Source organism: Neomonachus schauinslandi, chromosome 13, assembly GCF_002201575.2.
Source record: "Neomonachus schauinslandi chromosome 13, ASM220157v2, whole genome shotgun sequence".
Lineage (NCBI taxonomy): Eukaryota > Metazoa > Chordata > Mammalia > Carnivora > Phocidae > Neomonachus > Neomonachus schauinslandi.
Window position 1 is genome coordinate 63,060,955 of NC_058415.1, and position 19,537 is coordinate 63,080,491.

At 40.4% G+C, this 19,537-nt stretch overlaps 2 protein-coding genes across 2 annotated transcripts in view; both read left to right on the forward strand.

Moving 5' to 3' along the window:
• The window catches only part of TMEFF1 (transmembrane protein with EGF like and two follistatin like domains 1), a 90,569-nt gene extending 89,036 nt beyond the window's left edge, over window positions 1-1,533 (forward strand). The window contains exon 10 of the mRNA XM_021691342.1: window positions 1,045-1,533. Within this exon, the coding sequence (XP_021547017.1) occupies window positions 1,045-1,129 (85 nt within the window). The 3' untranslated portion in view covers window positions 1,130-1,533. The remainder of the gene's footprint in view (window positions 1-1,044) is intronic.
• A 1,087-nt stretch (window positions 1,534-2,620) lies between these two features.
• Window positions 2,621-12,258, forward strand: CAVIN4 (caveolae associated protein 4). Its single transcript, XM_021691678.1, has 2 exons — window positions 2,621-3,087; window positions 11,511-12,258. Exons 1-2 carry the CDS (start codon window positions 2,680-2,682, stop codon window positions 12,186-12,188), a joined length of 1,086 nt encoding a protein of 361 aa, XP_021547353.1. The 5' UTR covers window positions 2,621-2,679; the 3' UTR covers window positions 12,189-12,258.
• The last annotated feature ends 7,279 nt before the right edge of the window (window positions 12,259-19,537 follow it).

Genomic DNA, 19,537 nt, shown 5'->3' on the forward strand with positions numbered 1-19,537 from the left:
CAACCATGAAATGGAGATTATTCTATCACTGTCTCCCTCAGAATGTTTTTAGTGAGAATTAGTGAGATAAAATTTATGAAATACAGTATATGAAATGGAAGTGTTACCATCAAAGCTTTTTAAGTCAAGCAAAGCAGTGTATTTTGAAACTGAATTAAAAACATGGAACTTTAGGAGCACTCCTTGTTGCAAGACTTTCTTTCCATTAGATTATAAATTCCTTGCTGGCAGGGATCTTAGAGGTTGGTTCAATTTTTAATATTTCATATATGGGAAAAGGGTGTTGCACAGCTAGCTTTTAGCAGAGCCCGAGCTCAAAATTACCAGAATTGATCCCAGTGCCTTTGTTCCACGTTGCATACCACAGCACTCGTGTGTTTGCATTCTAGTGGGCAGACACAAGAGCGGGTACAACACAATGAGATTTATACCACCATGGAGAAACAGGTACGGTAAAATGAGAGCAGAGTCAAGGACTATCCCTTGTCCCCGGAGTGACAGTTCTTTATCGGGTTCTGTGGTTTGCTCAAGCAGGCTGTGGAACAACTTCTTTTGAGTCATTGTCTAAAATCACTAAGCATTTCCTACGTATTCATTCCTGTGCATGCACACTTCTTCCTAATTACTCCTTCATCCAAGCTGTTCTTGTCATTTTGGGGGTGTCCTAATGCTCAGGAAAAGCACATAGGCCAGGATCCTTTCTACTGTTGGAGGTTTATGTGTTATCAGTCACTGTGGCTAGGGAGTTGCCAGGTCAGAAGAAGGGCGGGGATTCCTCTCAGGGAGGCATATGCAGCAATAGAGACCCAGGAGTGAGCTTTGCTTGTGCTCACACCTGCATCCCGTACCTAACCCTCTCACCTCCCAGCTGTGTAGGGAAGACAGCAGTCTGACATGTTGGTCCTCAGCTTGTCTTGCATCAAACAGCATCCTCTTTCCTAATATGGCTTTGTGTGTGAAACGTGTATTACTTTGGAAACATTTGAAATCTCTTAAACAAAATGACCTTTTTCTTTTCTTTCTTTATTTTTTTTAACTCAACAGAAAATGCCCTAAAAACAACAGAGGACGGCGACAGAAGCAAAACCTAGGTCATTTTACTTCAGATACGTCATCCAGAATGGTTTAAACTGATGACTTTTATATGTACACTAATCATGTGATGTACATTTATTATGTCTTTTTTTAAAGAATGGAAATATTTATTTCAGAGGCCTTATTTTTGGACATTTTTAGTGTAGTACTGTTGGCTCGTATTTAGAATATTCAGCTACAACAGTTTTGGACTGTTTAGTAGTCTTTGTTTTATGTTTTTAAATACAGAAATTGATTTCACAAATTTATACCACATGGTAATTCTAAGACTTATTCTTTACCCATGGAATGTAATATTTTTGCAAAGATGGACCACTTCACAAATGGTTATAAAGTCATACCCACTTCTTCCACAATGACCACAACAAATGACCAAGCATGAACTAAAGGTAAAGATGTTTACAGATTACTTTTCTTACAAAAAAAAAAGATAAAAAAATCTAGAAGACACTGTGTTTAAATGGACATTTAAATGTTTTTGAGATTTAGTAACTGATTTTTTAGACACTGCCTATCGCATGAACTGTAAAGTTGTGTGTGTTAGATGTAAAATATTTGTAAGTTGTATGGATTGGAATTTGATTATTCCTCTCTTTGAAAAAATAATTCTGATAATTCGGAAAAGTATCTGGTAGCGAAGATGGAACAGATCACTGGAAAGTAGATTTTTAGATATTGTGAAAATAGTCTGTTTAACAAACAGATTGGAATAAAGCCTTCTCTATCAGTTAAACTACCTTGATACACATTCGTTTTTAAGAAAATATTTGTTTTAACATAAATAAACAAAGTGTATCCGTGTTTGTGAATAAAATGCAAAAATGATTGTTAATGATTGGTGCTCTTAAGGTGAGCTTAAAAATTATCTAAGACCTCTATCCAAATTTGTCCTGTAGTAATAGCTGTATTAATAGGTTGTTGGTGTTTAAAGATCTGAAGTGTGAGTAGAATGTATTCAGCTGTTTAACTTGTAGTTTAGATATATGCATGTAGAATTTAAGAATATGTTCAAAATTAAATATTAATTTTAATATTTGGTTTGGAAAAGCATGTTATAATATAATGTTTTCACTATATGGCCTCTGTTTTGGTGTGTTTATTTACCACGTTCTTTCCTATTGATAAATCAGTACATTTAATACGTGAAGTAAGTAGGAAAAGATTTCAGTTCAAAATTCCCCTTTGCTTTTGCAAATACTGCTTGAAATTATCTAAAGACAGAAGCTTTGCCCAACATGCAGCATTTGCTTTTCTGGTCATTTGACTTCTAGGCTTAATATTAGTAACATGGCGGCTTCGGGGAACTTTTTTTTTTTTTTAAAGCTTTCCTCTTCTCTCCACACAGACTTATTTGAGTCCATTAGTCAGTCGCCAAGCATGTTTGGAACAGTACCCAGTGCTCTACAAGGGTTCATGTTGCAGAACAGTCATGTGTGGGTATTTGTAGTTATAAATACTTGACCAGTCTCCAGGGGTGGGGTTTCCAACCCTTTAAACAACCCTGTTGCCTGTTACCAAGCTAACTTTTTACTCTTAGCGCCAGAACTGATTGTGGCGGGACATCTTTCACTGAGAATAACTAAAATGGAACATAATGGGTCAGCTTCAAATGCAGATAAAATCCACCAGAATCGCCTGTCGAGTGTTACAGAAGATGAAGACCAAGACGCTGCTCTCACCATTGTGACCGTGCTGGACAAAGTAGCCACCATCGTGGACAGCGTGCAGGCAAGCCAGAAGAGACTAGAGGAGAGACACAGGGAAATGGGAAATGCCATAAAGTCCGTCCAGATTGACCTGTTGAAGCTCTCACAGTCACACAGCAATACAGTCTACGTCATTAACAAGTTGTTTGAGAAAACGCGAAAAATCAGTGCTCACATTAAAGACGTGAAGGCCCGGGTAGAGAGGCAGCAAATTCACGTGAAAAAAGTTGAATCCAAGCAAGAGGAAATAATGAAGAAAAACAAATTTCGTGTGGTCATATTCCAGGTAAGCTTGCCACCTGCGTTTGGTCTGATTACTGCAAAATCTTAACATCCTTGAATTGCCAACCAGTCGTATGAGTTTTCCAGCATCACATCCTAACTATTGTATATATTCATGGAGTGGAGTTCTTTATCAGCGAGAATCCCAGGATAAAGCCATTTCTGTGTTGACTAATGTGCTATCCTATCAGTATGTGGAGTTTCTCAACTATTTTGTGTAATAGGAACTGTGGATCATAGCTGAGGCTATTTCTTGCCTTTGAAACTTAATATTGGTACGGCTCTTTCAGCACATTAGCCATCTTAGCATGGTGCCCTTTTGGAGACTGAGAATATCAGTTCTAGAAGAGATCTAAGAAGCCTCTGGTTTAAAACACCTCTTCGTTGTATAAAAAAAGAAACCGAGGACCCGTAGTCCCACAATGTCGTTTTCCGCTTTATCATGGAGAGCCTGAAAAGCTCTAAACAGTAAAATGTAAACTCTTCGGAATATTATTTGTCTGTTGGATTTTTTGCATGTGGTAATATGTAGGTTACAGAAAAACTGTTTCTTAACGAATAATCAGGCAGGTGTTTTTATAGTTGTTACAGTTTTACAAATGTTGGAGTCATAGAAGTAATTGCGTCTGATGATTCAAAGTCTCTTTTGACTCTGCTTAGTTAATATAGCTATTTTAGTGTGGCGTTGTGCATTGCGCTACATTCCTATATTACTCTGCGTTTGGCATTCATATTTTTTGAAATAGGAACACATCCATGGCAAAATGCATGGTATCTGTAATATATTTTAAGACTCTTACAAAACAAAAGGGAAAAGTTGAACTCTTCCCCCTGTGGTAGAAAAACAGGAAAGTCGTTATCAGACTGTTCATAAAAGACAAAAGATCAGAATTCCATTTTTGCCTATTTAAGTATTTTCAGTTATTAAAACATATACTCAGAGTTTAAGGGTTAAAAAAAAGCACTTTCATATTCTGGTGGGAGTATTAACTGGCACAACATTTCTGGAGGGAAGTTTTGGTAGTATGTTATTAAGAACCTTCACAAACCTTCACAAATGGCCCCCAAATTTCATGTCAAAGAATTTTTCTAAGCATAAAATCAGGAATGTGTGCAGGGATATTCACTGTATACACACACACACACACACACATTATCACAGTGTATTTTTAAAATGGATGGATACCCCTATGCATAGGAAAAAACCTTCGAAGAGTAAAAACAAAATGAAATAGGAATACAGTTGGATTATGTAGGCAGATATTTATAAGACATGAGGGATGTGGGCCATAATTCTCCACAGCATTGTCTACACTTTAAGTCTCCATTGTACTCTGTTGACTGATAAAGTTACACTGGGATGGCAGAGTAGTATTTGGGATCTGTTTTTAAAAACCTGTTTTATTTAAGAAAAAGAGGCCAGTCCCAGGGTTAGTGTATATAATGGGGATCTAGATTTGGTACTAGAGAATGTAGGATCCATTCTTCAGTTCACCTTCCAGGGGCATTAGCAGGAATGGGTTATGTTGCACCCTTCACTTGCATGGGGCATGCCAGGAAACTTTCTTGGTATCTAACATTTCTCCTGAGAACCTTTGTGCAAAGAGTGGACCAGGTACCAATCAAGATCTACAAAGGCTAGAGGAAAGAAGTTTCTGAAAAGTTCTAATCGACTCTTGTCTGTAGACATAGTTTTTGTTTTTTTTACAGTTAAGATTGTTTTCTATATTCACCTGTTTATTCCCTGAAACTTGCTATTTTTTTTCTGAGTTTCTATAATGAGTTGAACAAGTAGAAGATAGTATGAAAAAGCTACTGAGAGGCGCTAATTTAAGTCAGATCTTGTTCTTTGTAGGATACAGTGCTGTGAAGGTTCTATGAAATTACGTTGTTCAGAGGAAGCAGCAGTTTGTCCATAAGCAGCTGCTGTCTTTTATAATGGTAGAGCTTGTAGAGAAAAGATGATGGCAAATAACAATGGATTTGATGATTCATTAGCTGTTAGAACACTGTATAGTATGCACATGGTTATATTTAGTTAAAATTCATTCTTATACTTCATTCTCACAGTTAATATGTATAAGTGGTTACACTGAGATCACCTCTCCTACTAAAATTAACTTGAAGCTGGAGTAATTCAGCTGTAGTATACTTTCATTTCCACTTGGATTTTTCCTCAAAAAGTTTTCCCTGGATACATTTTTGGGGGTAGTCTTTATTGGCATTTTATCTCCCACAGGAACTTTCACCTAATCCTGGACATTGGCATTAAAAAAAATTATCTTCTCTTTTTCATACAATTATGATTTCTCTTTGAACATACTTTCACCTTAATGACCTCCTCATGAGAGCCAACAGTCATACCATCTCTTCTAGCAATTTTGCTTACAAACCACATGCCTGCAGTTACCAAATGAGATATTTGGCCATTCCCTAATGATAAGCCTTGGACTTCTCTATATTCAAAAGTCCCCTAGCTAGGTTACTTTGATACTCAATAAGAGCCACTTTACTCTGACCATAGTACTCGCTTTGTTACAAAAATTGTTTTACCTGGACTTTTACATAAAAAGATATATAATAAGGGGCGCCTGGGTGGCTCAGTTGGTTAAGTGTCTGCCTTTGGCTCAGGTCATGAACTCAGGGTCCTGGGATTGAGCCCTGGCTTGGGCTCCCTGCTCAGCGGGGAGTCTGCTTCTCCCACTCCCTTCCTCACAACCTTTGCTCTCTCTCTGAAATAAATAAGTAAAATCTTTAAAAAAGATATATAATAATTATTTGAAAATCAGCTGTAACTCAACCCCATAATCTTCAATTATTATTACAGTATATTCATCATTAACTCATGGTATCTCTGACTCAGTAGGAATTGCAACAAAGAGATTCATGTAACAAGTACTTTCTCTGACTACCTCTGTTTTGTTTTTAAGTGTGATTTTGTATAATTCGTGCAATTGAAAAAAAAGGGTATAGGATTCCTGAGTTAAGCTATGTCTTATTCCTTCATAGTGAGATTGTGAGAGTTTTCCCCCTACTAAGTAGTAATTATTCTTTGGCTCCTTCCTATTCTAATTATACCTTCTCAGGCCATACCAACCCACTTGGTGTTGCTGAAGCTACTCCATGTAGCAGGTGTCAGGAAAGGAGAGGAATAATTTTGCTGCCTCTCACTGATTCATCAGAGAGTTATGAGATGCCCACCTGCCTTTTCTTCTTTTTTAAGCTGCTAGACTCTCCAATCCTGTAGCCAAAGAATTTAATTTTAAGCAAGTATCCAAAGAAATTAAGGTTCCAAGGACCTTCTTGACTGTTAGGCTGATGGGTTTTGGAATAAACCTATTTCTTTTTTTTTTTTTTTTTAAGGTTTTATTTATTTGACAGAGAGAAAGACAGCCAGAGAAGGAACACAAGCAGGGTGGGGGGGTGGGAGAGGGAGAAACAGGCTTCCTGCGAAGCAGGGAGCCTGATGCGGGGCTCGATCCCAGGAACCTGGGATCATGACCTGAGCCGAAGGCAGACGCTTAATGACTGAGCCACCCAGGTGCCCCTGGAATAAACCTATTTCTTACATATTAATTTTTTTGACTGAACAGATTTAATCTGGATCTCAAATAGGAGCATAGTTTCTTTTAGAAATTTTAACTCATGGGTTCCCTTAAAAAAATCTCATGATCCTTAAAGTTTTGCCTGTTTAGTTTTAGAAATAATCCCTAAATATTTGGGTTTCTTTAGCAGCTGTGTTTCTGGGCTGGTTTGCAAGGTCTCCAGTGTCTGCCTTGTTCCCAAATCAAATTCTCATCCTTATCCTTTGACACATCTGACATAGTTGGTCTCTCCCTCTCTTCTTGAAACTTCTTTTTCCTTGGCTTTGGGGGTGCTGCTCTCTTGGATTTCCTTCTGCTTCGCTGGCCGATATTTCTCCTTTTTAGTTCTTTCTCATCTCTTCCTTTTTATCTACAGGTTCAAAATCCATTTATCTGTCTAAACCCCAAAATCCAAAAATTTCTAAAGAAGTTTCCATAACATACTTTGTTATGGGTTGACCTGAACCCATTTGGTGACAAAACTGACCAGAAATAGCACAAGGCTGTTTATACTGTTTATCCCACCTTAGAGTGAATATTCATAATTATTTCACAGAATTGTTTCTTCCCAAGGTCTGACTGGGAATGTAGTGTAATATATTTTTTCCCCAAATCTGAATATTCTGAATATTCTGAATTCTGAAATTTACCTTGGCCCCAAGAAGTTTGGATAACATTGAGTGTTGACCCATTCACTCAATCTCTTAGGAGTCTCCTTCATCTGGTTTCATGATTTTTAGTTCTTGACATTAATGATTCCTAAAGTTATATCTCTAGTCCAGACCTCTTTCCTGAATTCCAGGCTTATATACCCAGCTGCCTACTTGACATCTCGGATCCCAACCTTACCCTCCAGTCTCTTTGTTGTGCTTTCTTCCCCATGTCAGTTAATGGGAAATCCATCCTTCTGCTGCTCAGGCCATGTACTTGAAAATCGTCCTTGACTCTGACACTCCACATACAAATCTAGCAGTAAGTCCTGTTAGCGCCTACCATCCCAGGAGGTCTGAAATCAGACTGCTTCTCATCATGGTCTCTGCCAGCATCCTCATGCATCTCTCATCTGACTTACCTCAGGGGTCTCCAAGCACTCTCCTTGCTTCTTATCTCACCCCCTAGGGCCTGTTTTCACCAGAGCGATCCTTTTACAGCATGGGTCAAATCATGTCACTATTCTCAAAACTTTTAAAAGGGCTTCCTATTAGGGGCACCAGTTTAGTGAAAAGAATTTTCATTATAAAAATGTGGAAGCAGGGGCATCCAGGTGGCTCAGTCGGTTAAGTGTCTGCCTTCCGTTCAGGTCATGATCCCAGGGTCCTGGGATCAAGCCCCACATTGGGCTCCCTGCTGTGAGGGGAGTCTGCTTCTCTCTCTGCCCCTCCCCTACCCAGGTGCGCAAGCGCGCGCGTGCCCTCTCTCAAACAAATAAAATCCTTAAAAAAAATAAAAGGGCTTCCTATCAAGCTCAGAATAAGAGCCATGGTTCTTATTATTGGATACAGAACCCTACATGAGCTGGCCCTCCCACTACCTCTCTAATCCTCTTTCCTCCTCTTCTTGCCCCTTGATCTCTCTGCTTCGGCCATACCGCCGCCTTCCTTGCCCATTTTGGTTTTCCTCCCAAATATATGCATTACCTTCTGGTCTAGGCTAGGATGTCATCTTATCAGTGAGGACTTTCTAAGCATCTTCCTTAGTCACTGCATATCCCCCTTCCCTACTTTATATTTCATCTTAGCATTTACCACCATCCAACAGACTATATATTAAACTTGTTTATTTCTCTCTCTTCAAGAATATAAGCTCTTTTACTCTTTTCTTCTCAGGAGGTTCTCAGTTCCTAGAACATTGACTGGTGCATTGTAGGTGCTTAGAAACTGTTGAACGAACGTGTATACCCTATTTGATTGAACATTCATTTATTGAGTATAACTACTATGTACAAGGCTCTCTGATAGATACTGGGTGTAAAACATAGGACACATCTCTGCTTTCATCAAACCTATTATTTAGTGAAGGCCTCAGTATATAAATGAGTAGATTTCCAATTCAATTCAAACAGTGATTAAGTATTATAAGTAGAGGTGTACATGTCATTCTGGTGTAAATTGGAGAAAGAATTAGCTTCTTGGGGGGAAGTTGGGGACATTTGAATTGATTCTTGAAGATTTTGTTGACAGAGCTGAAAGGGGTGAAAGGCATTAAAAGAAGTAAAAAAAAAAAAAAGGTAGTAAAAAATATACAAAGACATGGAGAGATGAAAACACTGTGTTTGAGGAGCAGAGAGTGGTTGTGTCTTGCTGGACTGGAAAGTAGGTTTAGCTCAAACTGAAGAGCCTTCTAATCATATTAAAGAACTGACTCTCTCCTGTGAGTATTGGTGAGTTCCCAAAAGTTTTAAAGTAGAGAAAGGATGTGATCAGAGCTATGCTTTAGAAATTTTTCCCAGGTTTTGATTTGAATTTCCCTGATGGCTAATGATGATGAACATTTTTTCATGTGTCTGTTAGCCATTTGCATGTCTATTTTGGAGAAGTGTCTGTTCATGTCTGCCCATTTTTTGACTTGATTATTTGTTTTTTGGGTGTTGAGTTTGAGAAGCTGTTTATAGATCTTGGATACCAGCCCTTTATCTGTAATGTCATTTGCAAATATCTTCTCCCATTCTGTGGGTTGCATCTTTGTTTTGTTGACTATTTCCTTTGCTATGCAGAAGCTTTTTATCTTGATGAAGTCCCAAAAGTTCATTTTTGCTTTTGTTTCACTAGCCTTTGGAGATGTATCTTGAAAGAAGTTGCTGTGGCCGATGTCAAAGAGGTTACTGCCTACGTTCTCCTCTAGGATTTTGATGGATTTCTGTCTCACATTGAGGTCTTTCATCCATTTTGAGTTTATCTTTGTGAATGGTGTTAGAGAATGGTCAAGTTTCATTCTTCTGCATGTGGCTGTCCAATTTTCTCAGCACCATTTATTTAATTAATTAATTTATTTTTAAAGATTTTATTTATTTATTTGACAGAGAGAGAGACAGCGAGAGAGGGAACACAAGCAGGGGGAGTGGGAGAGGGAGAAGCAGGCTCCCCGCTGAGCAGGGAGCCCGATGCGGGGCTCGATCCCAGGACCCTGGGACCATGACCTGAGCCGAAGGCAGATGCTTAACGACTGAGCCACCCAGGCGCCCCATCAGCACCATTTATTGAAGAGACTGTCCTTTTTCCATTGGTTATTCTTTCCTGCTTTGTTGAAGATTAGTTAACCAGAGTTGAGGGTCCATTTCTGGGTTCTCTATTCTGTTCCATTGGTCTATATCCCTGTTTTTGTGCCAGTACCATGCTGTCTTGGTGATCACAGCTTTGTAATATAGCTTGAAATCAGGCAACGTGATGCCCCCAGCTTTGGTTTTCTTTTTCAACATTTCCTTGGTGATTCGGGTCTTTTCTGATTCCATACAAATTTTAGGATTGTTTGTTCCAGCACTTTGAAAAATGCCATTGGTATTTTGATCGGGATGGCATTGAAGGTATAGATTGCTCTGGGTAGCATAGACGTTTTAACAATGTTTATTCTTCTGATCCATGAGCATGGAATGTTTTTCCATCTTTTTGTGTCTTCTTCAATTTTCTTCATAACTGTTCTGTAGTTTCTAGAGTATAGATCCTTTACCTCTTTGGTTAGGTTTATTCCAGGGTATCTTAAGGTTTTTGGTGCTATTGTAAATGGAATCGATTCCCTAATTTCTCCTTCTACAGTTACATTGTTAGTGTATAGGAAAACAACTGATTTCTGTGCATTGATTTTGTATCCTGCCACATTACTGAATTGCTGGATGTGTTCTAGTATTTTGGGGGTGGAGTACTTAGGTGATGCTTTGGAGGTAGACGAATTATTGCAAAAGTTCAGGCTTGAGATGACAGAGACCTGAATTAAGACCTTGGTAGAGGCAAGAAAGAAGGAGGAGGGGCAGGAGTTATTAAGCAGTGTTATCGATGGTGCTTGGTGACCTGTTGGATATGGGATGAGAAGGAGAGGAAATACTTGGGTTGAAAATTCTGAGATTTCTATTTGGGTGACACCTAGAGGGGGCTTGGTGCTGAGAGGCCCAGGAAAAGAAGCAGCTGTGGAGAGGATGCTGTGTGGACCTTAATTTTTGGACATGTTTTTTTAAATTTTATTTTTTTATTTTTATTTAATTAATTTATTTTTAAGTAGGCTCCATGTCCAGCGTGGAGCCCAAAGCAGGGCTTGAGCTCATGACCCTGAGATTAAGATCTGAGCTGAGGGGTGCCTGAGTGGCTCAGTTGGTTAAGCATCTGCCTTCAGCTCAGGTCATGATCCCAGGGTCTTGGGATCGAGCCCCATGCTTCTCCCTCTCCCCCTACCCCTCCCCCTGCTTGTGCTGTCTAGCTCTCTCTCACTTGCTCTCTCAAATAAATAAATAACATCTTTAAAAAAAAAAAAAAGACCTGAGCTGAAACCAAGAGTCGGTCACTTAACCAACCGAGGCACCCAGGCGCTCCTGGACATGTTAAGTTTGAGGTGTCTCTGTTACATCGAGGTAACATCTGTTTGTCATTTAGAATTGTGTCTTCATCTTAGGAGAAGGGGAGAGGTGAAGATAAAAACTGGTGTTTGCTTAGCACTGGATCTGAAAGCAGAGGAGTGGATCAGGTTGCTCCAGTTGAGCTTGGGAAATGAAGCAACGAGAGACAAGGAGAGAGAAACCCTGAGAAAAACCAACAGTTAAGGAGCAGACAGGGTGCACAGCCCATGGAGGAGATGGAAAAGGCATGGCCAGAAGGTAAAAGAACTGGTATCTAACGTGCTTTCTTTTTCTCTCTCTCAGGAGGAGACTCGGTGTCCGACATCCCTGTCTATTGTTAAAGACAGAAGCCTAACTGAGAATCAAGAGACCGATGATGATGTCTTTGACCCTCCAATAGATCTGTCTTCAGATGAAGAATATTATGTCGAAGAAAGCAGATCTGCCAGGCTTAGAAAGTCAGGCAGGGAGCGCATTGATAATATCAAAAAGGCATTTTCCAAAGAAAACATGCAGAAGACACGGCAGAATCTTGACAAGAAAGTGAACAGAATTAGAACAAGAATAGTGACCCCAGAGAGGAGAGAAAGGCTAAGGCAGTCAGGAGAAAGGTTAAGGCAGTCGGGAGAGAGGCTGAAACAGTCAGGGGAAAGGTTTAAGAAATCCATTTCTAATGCAGCTCCCTCAAGGGAAGCTTTTAAGATGCGTAGCCTTCGGAAAGCTAAAGACCAAACTATGGCCGAAGATGCAGAGGAGGTCAGGGAGATGGGTGTGGACATCATTGCCAGGAGCAAGTCTCTGGGCCCCATCAGTGAGCTCTACACTGATGAGCTCAGTGAAACAGACCACGAGGAGGCCAGGGCGGTGTATCCTCCCATAGAAGGAGGAGAGATCCCCACCCCTGAGCCTTTAAAAGTTACTTTTAAACCCCAGGTGAAAGTGGAGAATGAAGAATCTCTTTTGCTAGATTTAAAGCAATAATCACAAAGAGGAACTAAGCATAATATAAATCTCTTTAATCACAAGCTTCTTGTTTAAATAGTATAGTCATTTACATTTATAAAATAGTAATTTACATTTGTTCATAGGAAAACATGAATGATATGGCTGGTTTCATTTCTGATGTTTAAAATCTTAAAGATAACACAAGTATTCTATACATTTCCTTATAACTTCCTTGGAAATTCCTTTTTTTCCCCTGGGCTTATATGATTCTATCAGCTTTCCCTTTTAAGTCATTCTCATGGCAGCTGTGGATTTTTAAGTTCTTTTCTCTTGCCCAGCAGGAAAGTAGTTTCTTAGCGAGGGCCAATTAGGTGTTTGGTGTCTAAAACATATGAAGGGCAAATTTGTAGCCATCATTTGCAAGTGAACTCTCAATTTTGGTCTAGATGGGTGTTGTGGCCAAGCTCAAAGGGGAATTATCCATGTGTGGATTATGTCCTCCATATGTTCAAATAGATTCATTAGTCAATTAGTAGTCACACCTCTTTTTGATGCTTTTCGTAAAAAATACGGAGTTCTGGACTTGAGCATTTGGTTCTGGCATTATAGCTTTGCTTATACCAAGCCACCTGGCAGATCACCTGCCAGTAAACTCATCAGTAAAATGGAGAGGGTTTGTCTATCCCATCTCAGAGGACTGTTGTGAAGGTCAAAGGAAATGTTACACATTCTGGGGAAACAGCACATCCAGAGGAAAACAAACCCCACTGGTTCCTCAGGAACAGAATTGAAATAATTATACCTTCTGACATAATTATACCTTCTCAATGTGCCAAGCATTGAGGACCTAGGTTGGACAGAAGCTAAAGTTGGTCTTCAGAAACCTTTTCACAGAGTAAGGAATGAGAAATAAATGTTCGACTTTTTTTTGGTCAAAGATTAAAATCCAACCTTGGGTAGGGTCTTAAAATGTTTCCTGGAAACTCCTTTTCTAACTTTCTTTTGATTTAGAGCTATGGTAGACTAGAGCCATCTTTGAGCTGCATGAAGCGTCAAACTATGTGTGTCTTCAAGAGGACTTTCTAAAGTCTGTCCTGATGCAGTGGGTTTGGAAATGACCTCATGTTTCTGTTTTCCAGAGCGAACCCCTCAGGGCCTGTCTGTCCAAAACAGTGATCATAGGAATTCATTGTAGCTGGTTTGGGAGGAAGCCAGACTCCACTTAACCATTAGTTTTAGATCTAGCCAATCTGGACCAGTCTCTTCTAATGAGAGAAATGGTCATGCTAGTTCTGCACTTCTGGTGTGTTTAAATCTTCTGGTTTTATAATGGGGAAGAAATGATGGAATGTTGAATTTGAAGAGTTTAGACAGGCAGCTTTCAGATGAATTTGGGGTGCTCCTGTAGTAGTTAAAATTTATAATATACACAGATACACAGAGACAGACACACACATATCAGCTTTAAAGTATTTGACTTGGTTACCCAGATATTTGGGTTTGCGAGTTTGATTCAACATCATTCCCTCTTCATTCTGCAAGAATACATAAAGTCATGAATTGTGCATCTCAATTATCTTTTTATATTGAAAACTAAAGTGTTTACAACATTCTTTGAAAAGAACAATTTAAAAAAATTGTTGTAGTTTAGAAAGAACTTGGATGCCTTGTCACGCATTTCCTTAAAGCCATAATAAATTTGAATTTTAATGGGCACCCGGGTGGCTCAGTCGGTTAAGCATCTGCCTTTGGCTCAAGTCATGATCCCAGAGTCCTGGGATCGAGCCCCGCATCGGGCTCCCTGCTCAGCGGAGAGCCTGCTTCTCCCCCTCCCACTCCCCCTGCTTGTGTTCCCTCTCTCACTGTGTCTCTCTCTGTCAAATAAATAAAATCTTTAAAAAAATTTTTTTTTGACTTTTAAAAGGATAATATTACAAAGTTTGATGTTGGTATCCTATTTGTAAATATTTTCACTAATAATGCAAATAACATGGCATGAATTTGATATAGTAACCCTTCTCATAATAGATAGGTTTCTAAGTTAAGAAGAATATAAGAAGTTGTAAGCTTTTTCTTTTTTCTAGCCCTACGCAGAGTAAATATCAATTGGGCTAAAATATTTTTCTGCAAATATTACTGTCAAGTTTTTGTAAAGTTTGTTTGCTTACTGACCTATTATATCATGAGACTTGACATTATGGAACATTTCCCATATAGATATATTTGAATTTTGATGTGGAAAGCATTATAACCTGGTCAGCTTTTCATCCTGGTAGACTTTGTACACCACAGAAACACAATAGAATGTTACCAGAATTTTACTGAAACCTTATACTGCTTTCTTGGTACTAGGATTTTACCCTTCATATTGCTTCTGTCTCTTGACATTTTCCACCATATTTAGTGTATTTCTCGATTCCCAATTCATAATTTCTTCCCTTTTCACCTGGTGTTCTTGATGAGTGTGTATTTATTATAAGCTGTAAAATCACACATCACCATTTAATGCAAAGAATATTCTCGTCAAGGTCCCTTAGTTCAGAAGTTTCAGACAACACAGAACAGATTTTCTGATTCTCAATAGTTTATTCAATAAAAACATGAGCAGGGGGGTGCCTGGGTGGCTCAGTCGTTAAGCGTCTGCCTTTGGCTCCGGTCATGATCCCAGGGGCCTGGGATTGAGCCCCGCATCTGGCTCCCTGCTCGGCGGGAAGCCTGCTTCTCCCTCTCCCACTCCCCCTGCTTGTGTTCCCTCTCTTGCTGTGTCTCTCGCTGTCAAATAAATAAAAATCTTTAAAAAAAAATTAAAAAAAAAAAAACATGAGCAGGATTTATCTTTTTTTCCTTTTATGGGGCAAAATCGTGCAACATCCATAGACACCAAGGGCATGGAGCCTCGGTGGTGCAGTTCTGTCTTCTACGCGTGGCAGATCCAGGGGCTTTCCTCTGAGAGTTTATGGTGGCCTGGTTCTGGCTTGTTCGTTAAAACAGGCCAAATGTACAGTAGTGATGAGAGGAGCATGAAAGTCCAGCTTGCTGGGAATGTGTTGGGGGTGTGTGTGTGTGTGATCTCCTTTTGACAAGTTTTCATAAATTAAAAATACAAACTGAAATACAATATTTTCATTTTGACTTCATTCTCTGCCTTTTATGCACATTTAAGGGTTTGGTTTAGAATGAAGCCTGAAGTTCACTGTAACTCTTATCAGGTAAAGAGCATGGGTTCTGTTACATAAAATATTTCACAGAATCATTGTTAGCTGTACAATTCCATTCTAGCCCAAATTACTGAGCCTTTTTTTTTTTTTTCCTGAGACATGTTTTCTACAGCTTCTTTTATTGAACCCTACCAAAAAAATTACAGTTTACATTCCCAAAATAAATTGCTCTGGCATATTTGAGTCAAGACTATGCAGAATGATGACTATGGTCTTATCCTCAATTCTATTTGAATTTTGGGCATGCTATTACCTAGTTTGTAAGTGAATGAAAAATGAAGAAACCTTAGTGCTGAGTTTTGTATATGATTCTTGGGACCAACTACCTCTGAGTTATGTGATGCGTGAGGATTTATAGCTATCCTTACCAGGTCAGAATTTTTCAGTGTATTTTATAGGTAGATAGGGGACCTAGGATAAGTACCTCTTCACTGTGAGTCTCCTAGGATATCCAAGGATCCCTGAGAGGATGGAGTGAAGTGGTAGAATATAGTCAGGCTTTGAATTTACTTTGTGCATTTTTAAAAAAAAGATTTTATTTATTTATTTGTCAGAGAGCACAAGTAGGCAGAGTGGCAGGCAGAGGGAGAGGGAGAAGCAGACTCCCCGCCAAGCAGGGAGCACGATACGGGGCACGATCACGACCTGAGCCGAAGGCAGACGCTTAACAGACTGAGCCACCCAGGCGCCCCCTTTGTTCATCTTTTTAAAATCAGCTGTGCTTGTCCAGCCTCTCCCCTCCCCCAGCTGCTCTGCCTCTTGATGCCTTTGCTCAGCCATTTGTCTCCCTTTCATTCTGGGTGATGACTTTCAAGTTCAGTGATGATGTCCGTTTCCTCATTTTAGCTTTCTTTGGTCACCTCCCACCCCTCAGGAAGGGTATGCTTAATTACTCCATATATTCAATATATACAGCACCCTTATATGCCAGCTTCTATGTCAGGCACTGAGGATTCAAAGATAAATAGAACACAGTCTGTGTCTCCCCCTCCCCTCCACTTTCCCAATCCTTATCCTGGGCTTACACTGTTCTGGGAGACAGTCAAGCAAAAATTCAGCAACGTGAGTAGTGCTGTGTATAAGATGATGGAACTGTAGGAATGCAAGATGCTTTGTATTGAATTCTGATCATACATCTATCGTAGCACTTACATTGTATTCTCGTTTATTTGTTTAACTGCCTTCTAGACTAGACTATGCTTCTCAAGGGCAGGAATTGTATTTTATTCCTCTTTGGGTCACCAGCACTTGGGGGAGCCTCCCATGTGCTAGCTATCATTAAATATCATGAAGGACATGGTTCTTGCAGTTAAGGATTTCTTCCCCTGGTGGAGGAGTTAGGTAACCCAATATTGGTTTATTTTATTTTATTTTATTTTATTTATTGTTATGTTAATCACCATACATTACATCATTAGTTTTTGATGTAGTGTTCCATGATTCATTGTTTGCGTATAACACCCAGTGCTCCATTTACTATGTGCCCTCTTTAATACCCATCACCCAGGCTAACCCATCCCCCCAGCCCCCTCCCCTCTAGAACCCTCTGTTTGTTTCTCAGAATCCATAGTCTCTCATGGTTCATCTTGCCCTCCGATTTCCCCCCCTTCATTTTACCCTTTCTACTATCTTCTTTTTTTTTTTAGCGTATGATGTATTATTTGTTTCAGAGGTACAGGTCTGTGATTCATCAGTCTTAGACAATTCACGGCGCTCACCATAGCATATACCCTCCCCAATGTCTATCACCAATATTGTTTTGATAGGAGCCTCAGATTTAAGAAAGGATGATGGGACCACAGAGGAAAAGCATCTAACAAGCGGGCTAGGGGCTGCCAGGGAAAGCTAGAGAAAATGATGCTTCAGTTGCCATTTGAAGACTAATGAAGAGTCAGCTAAATAACAGAATTCAAGGCAAGATTCAGCTATGGAGGTTGTGTGAAGGTGTTTTGGGTTTTATGTCAAAAGCCATAGAGAGCCATTGATGGATTTTAAGCCAGGGAGTGCCATGATTTATGTTTACAAAGGGATGCTCTTATTACCATACCAGAGGGAGGGAGACCAGTTACTAGGGCCTTTGTATCTTCCTAAGTGAGAGAGTAGCACCTGCCCTATAGCATTAACAGAACTGTGAACGGGGGGTGGGGGTAGGGGGGGCACCTGGGTGGCTCAGTCATTAAGTGTCTGCCTTTGGCTCAGGTCATGATCCCAGGGTCCTGGGATCGAGCCCCGCATCGGGCTCCCTGCTCAGCAGGAAGCCTGCTTCTCCCTCTCCCACTCCCCCTGCTTGTGTTCCCTCTCTGTTTCTCTCTCTCTGTGTCAAATAAATAAATAAAATATTAAAAAAAAAACAGAACTGTGAACGGGATAAACTTGGATGTGGGTTGTGATGGGGGAGAAAATGATAACTAGAACTTGGGCAAGTAGCTTTGCCATTCACTGAGATAGGAAATAAAATATTCTGTCCAGGGATGTTAAGACCACATTCTCCTGATGCTCCTTACTCTCTGCTCTGATAACCTTGGTTCCTGGTCTCTTGGCCTGAATGCCAAAGGAGAGCCATGCCTGTACTGCGTAAGTTCCTAAATTAGAGGTCTGCCTAATCAAGCCGTTATGGTTCTCACCCATGTTTGAAGCAAAGCCTGATTTCCTGGCTCTAGCAAGTGTGTTGTCCTAGCCACTAGGACTCCAGAGTCCTTGAGAAGCGGCATTGTCTTTTAGGTTTAAGGCAACTGTGAGAACTTCTCCCATCTATGTCTTTGCTCAAGGCCAGATTTCTGCTTGCTCATTGTATGGTCCAAAGAAAAGCTTCTCCTGATTCTTAGAATGGATGTGTTTTGTTTCTTTTTTCCTAATATTCGTTGTTTGGCACCTGGAGATTCCAGTTAGAGCTGTGATTAACAGTGTCAAAGCAGCTAACATTATAGTAAAAGCTGCTATAACCTGGTACAGTGACCAAGGCCAATTACCCAGTTTTATGTAGCTACTCCTGTCAGCTGCCATGGTTCAATCTCATTGTGGCTACTGTGGTTGCAAATCTAATTCCCTGGCGTCTGTTGTGTTATATTGGAGTCATGGCATCACAAATGTATTAGGGATTTGAGGATGGGGTCTGATGCAACCCATTTTGTTTTCTCCAAGGTTCTAGAAGAGTTCATATGAGGATTGTCAGCAAAATGGAGACCAAGGTGTCATTATTACTGGCTGGGCAAAAGTCCAGTAAATCTCTCAAATGTAGAGCATCTGGTAAATTCTGTTGGAAACTGTGGCTTAGACCTAAGACAGGAGATTTTTTGTTTGTTTGTTTGTAAAGATTTTATTTATTTTTATTTTTATTTTATTTTTTTTAAAGATTTTATTTATTTATTTGAGAGAGAGAGAGTGAGAGACAGAGAGCATGAGAGGGGGGAGGGTCAGAGGGAGAAGCAGACTCCCTACCGAGCAGGGAGCCCGATGCGGGACTCGATCCCGGGACTCCAGGATCATGACCTGAGCCGAAGGCAGTCGCTTAACCAACTGAGCTACCCAGGCGCCCAAGATTTTATTTATTTATTTGACAGAGAGCAGGAACACAAGCAGGGGGAGTTGGAGAGGGAGAAGCAGGCTTCCCGCGGAGGAGGGAGCCTGATGTGGGGCTCCATCCCAGGACCCTGGGATCATGACCTGAGCCGAAGGCAGACACTTAACGACTGAGCCACCCAGGCGCCCAAGACAGGAGATTTCCGTCTGCCTGCCTGCTTTAGGGTGGCAGTAGGGAGAGCAGCAAGGTTTGTGGTGTGGAAGCATAGTTCATTTTATCAGCTAGTAATGAAACCCACAGGCCTGCCTCACATGCTTACCCAGAGGGGGCAGCGGGAATGGAAGACCTCCCCTCAGGTGAGCAGGTAGCAAGGAGACGAGAGGCAGAGAGACTGGGGCTCCCAGGCCAGAAAACCCACCACACCATAACGTGTGGTCCAGTTTGAAGCCACAGCTGGTTTGTGCTGTTGAGGCCTTAAGTGCAGAGTTAAACAGCCCTGTGAAGGTAGCTGCTACTCCTAGTAGGCCTAGTTTGGACACACTGAATTGAGGTGCTCATCTCCTTGGTAGGCCCAAGGAGGGTCTCAGGCAAGTAGGTCATAGCCCAGAGGAGAGAGCTGGAGAAACACGGTTGTTAGATAAAGTACA

Bases quoted from the DNA above. Each gene is read 5' to 3' on its own strand.
- CAVIN4 (XM_021691678.1), top strand. From the start codon at position 2,680: ATGGAACATAATGGGTCAGCTTCAAATGCAGATAAAATCCACCAGAAT. The intron at 3,088-11,510 runs GTAAGCTTGCCA...TCTCTCTCTCAG, and splicing joins TTCGTGTGGTCATATTCCAG to GAGGAGACTCGGTGTCCGAC.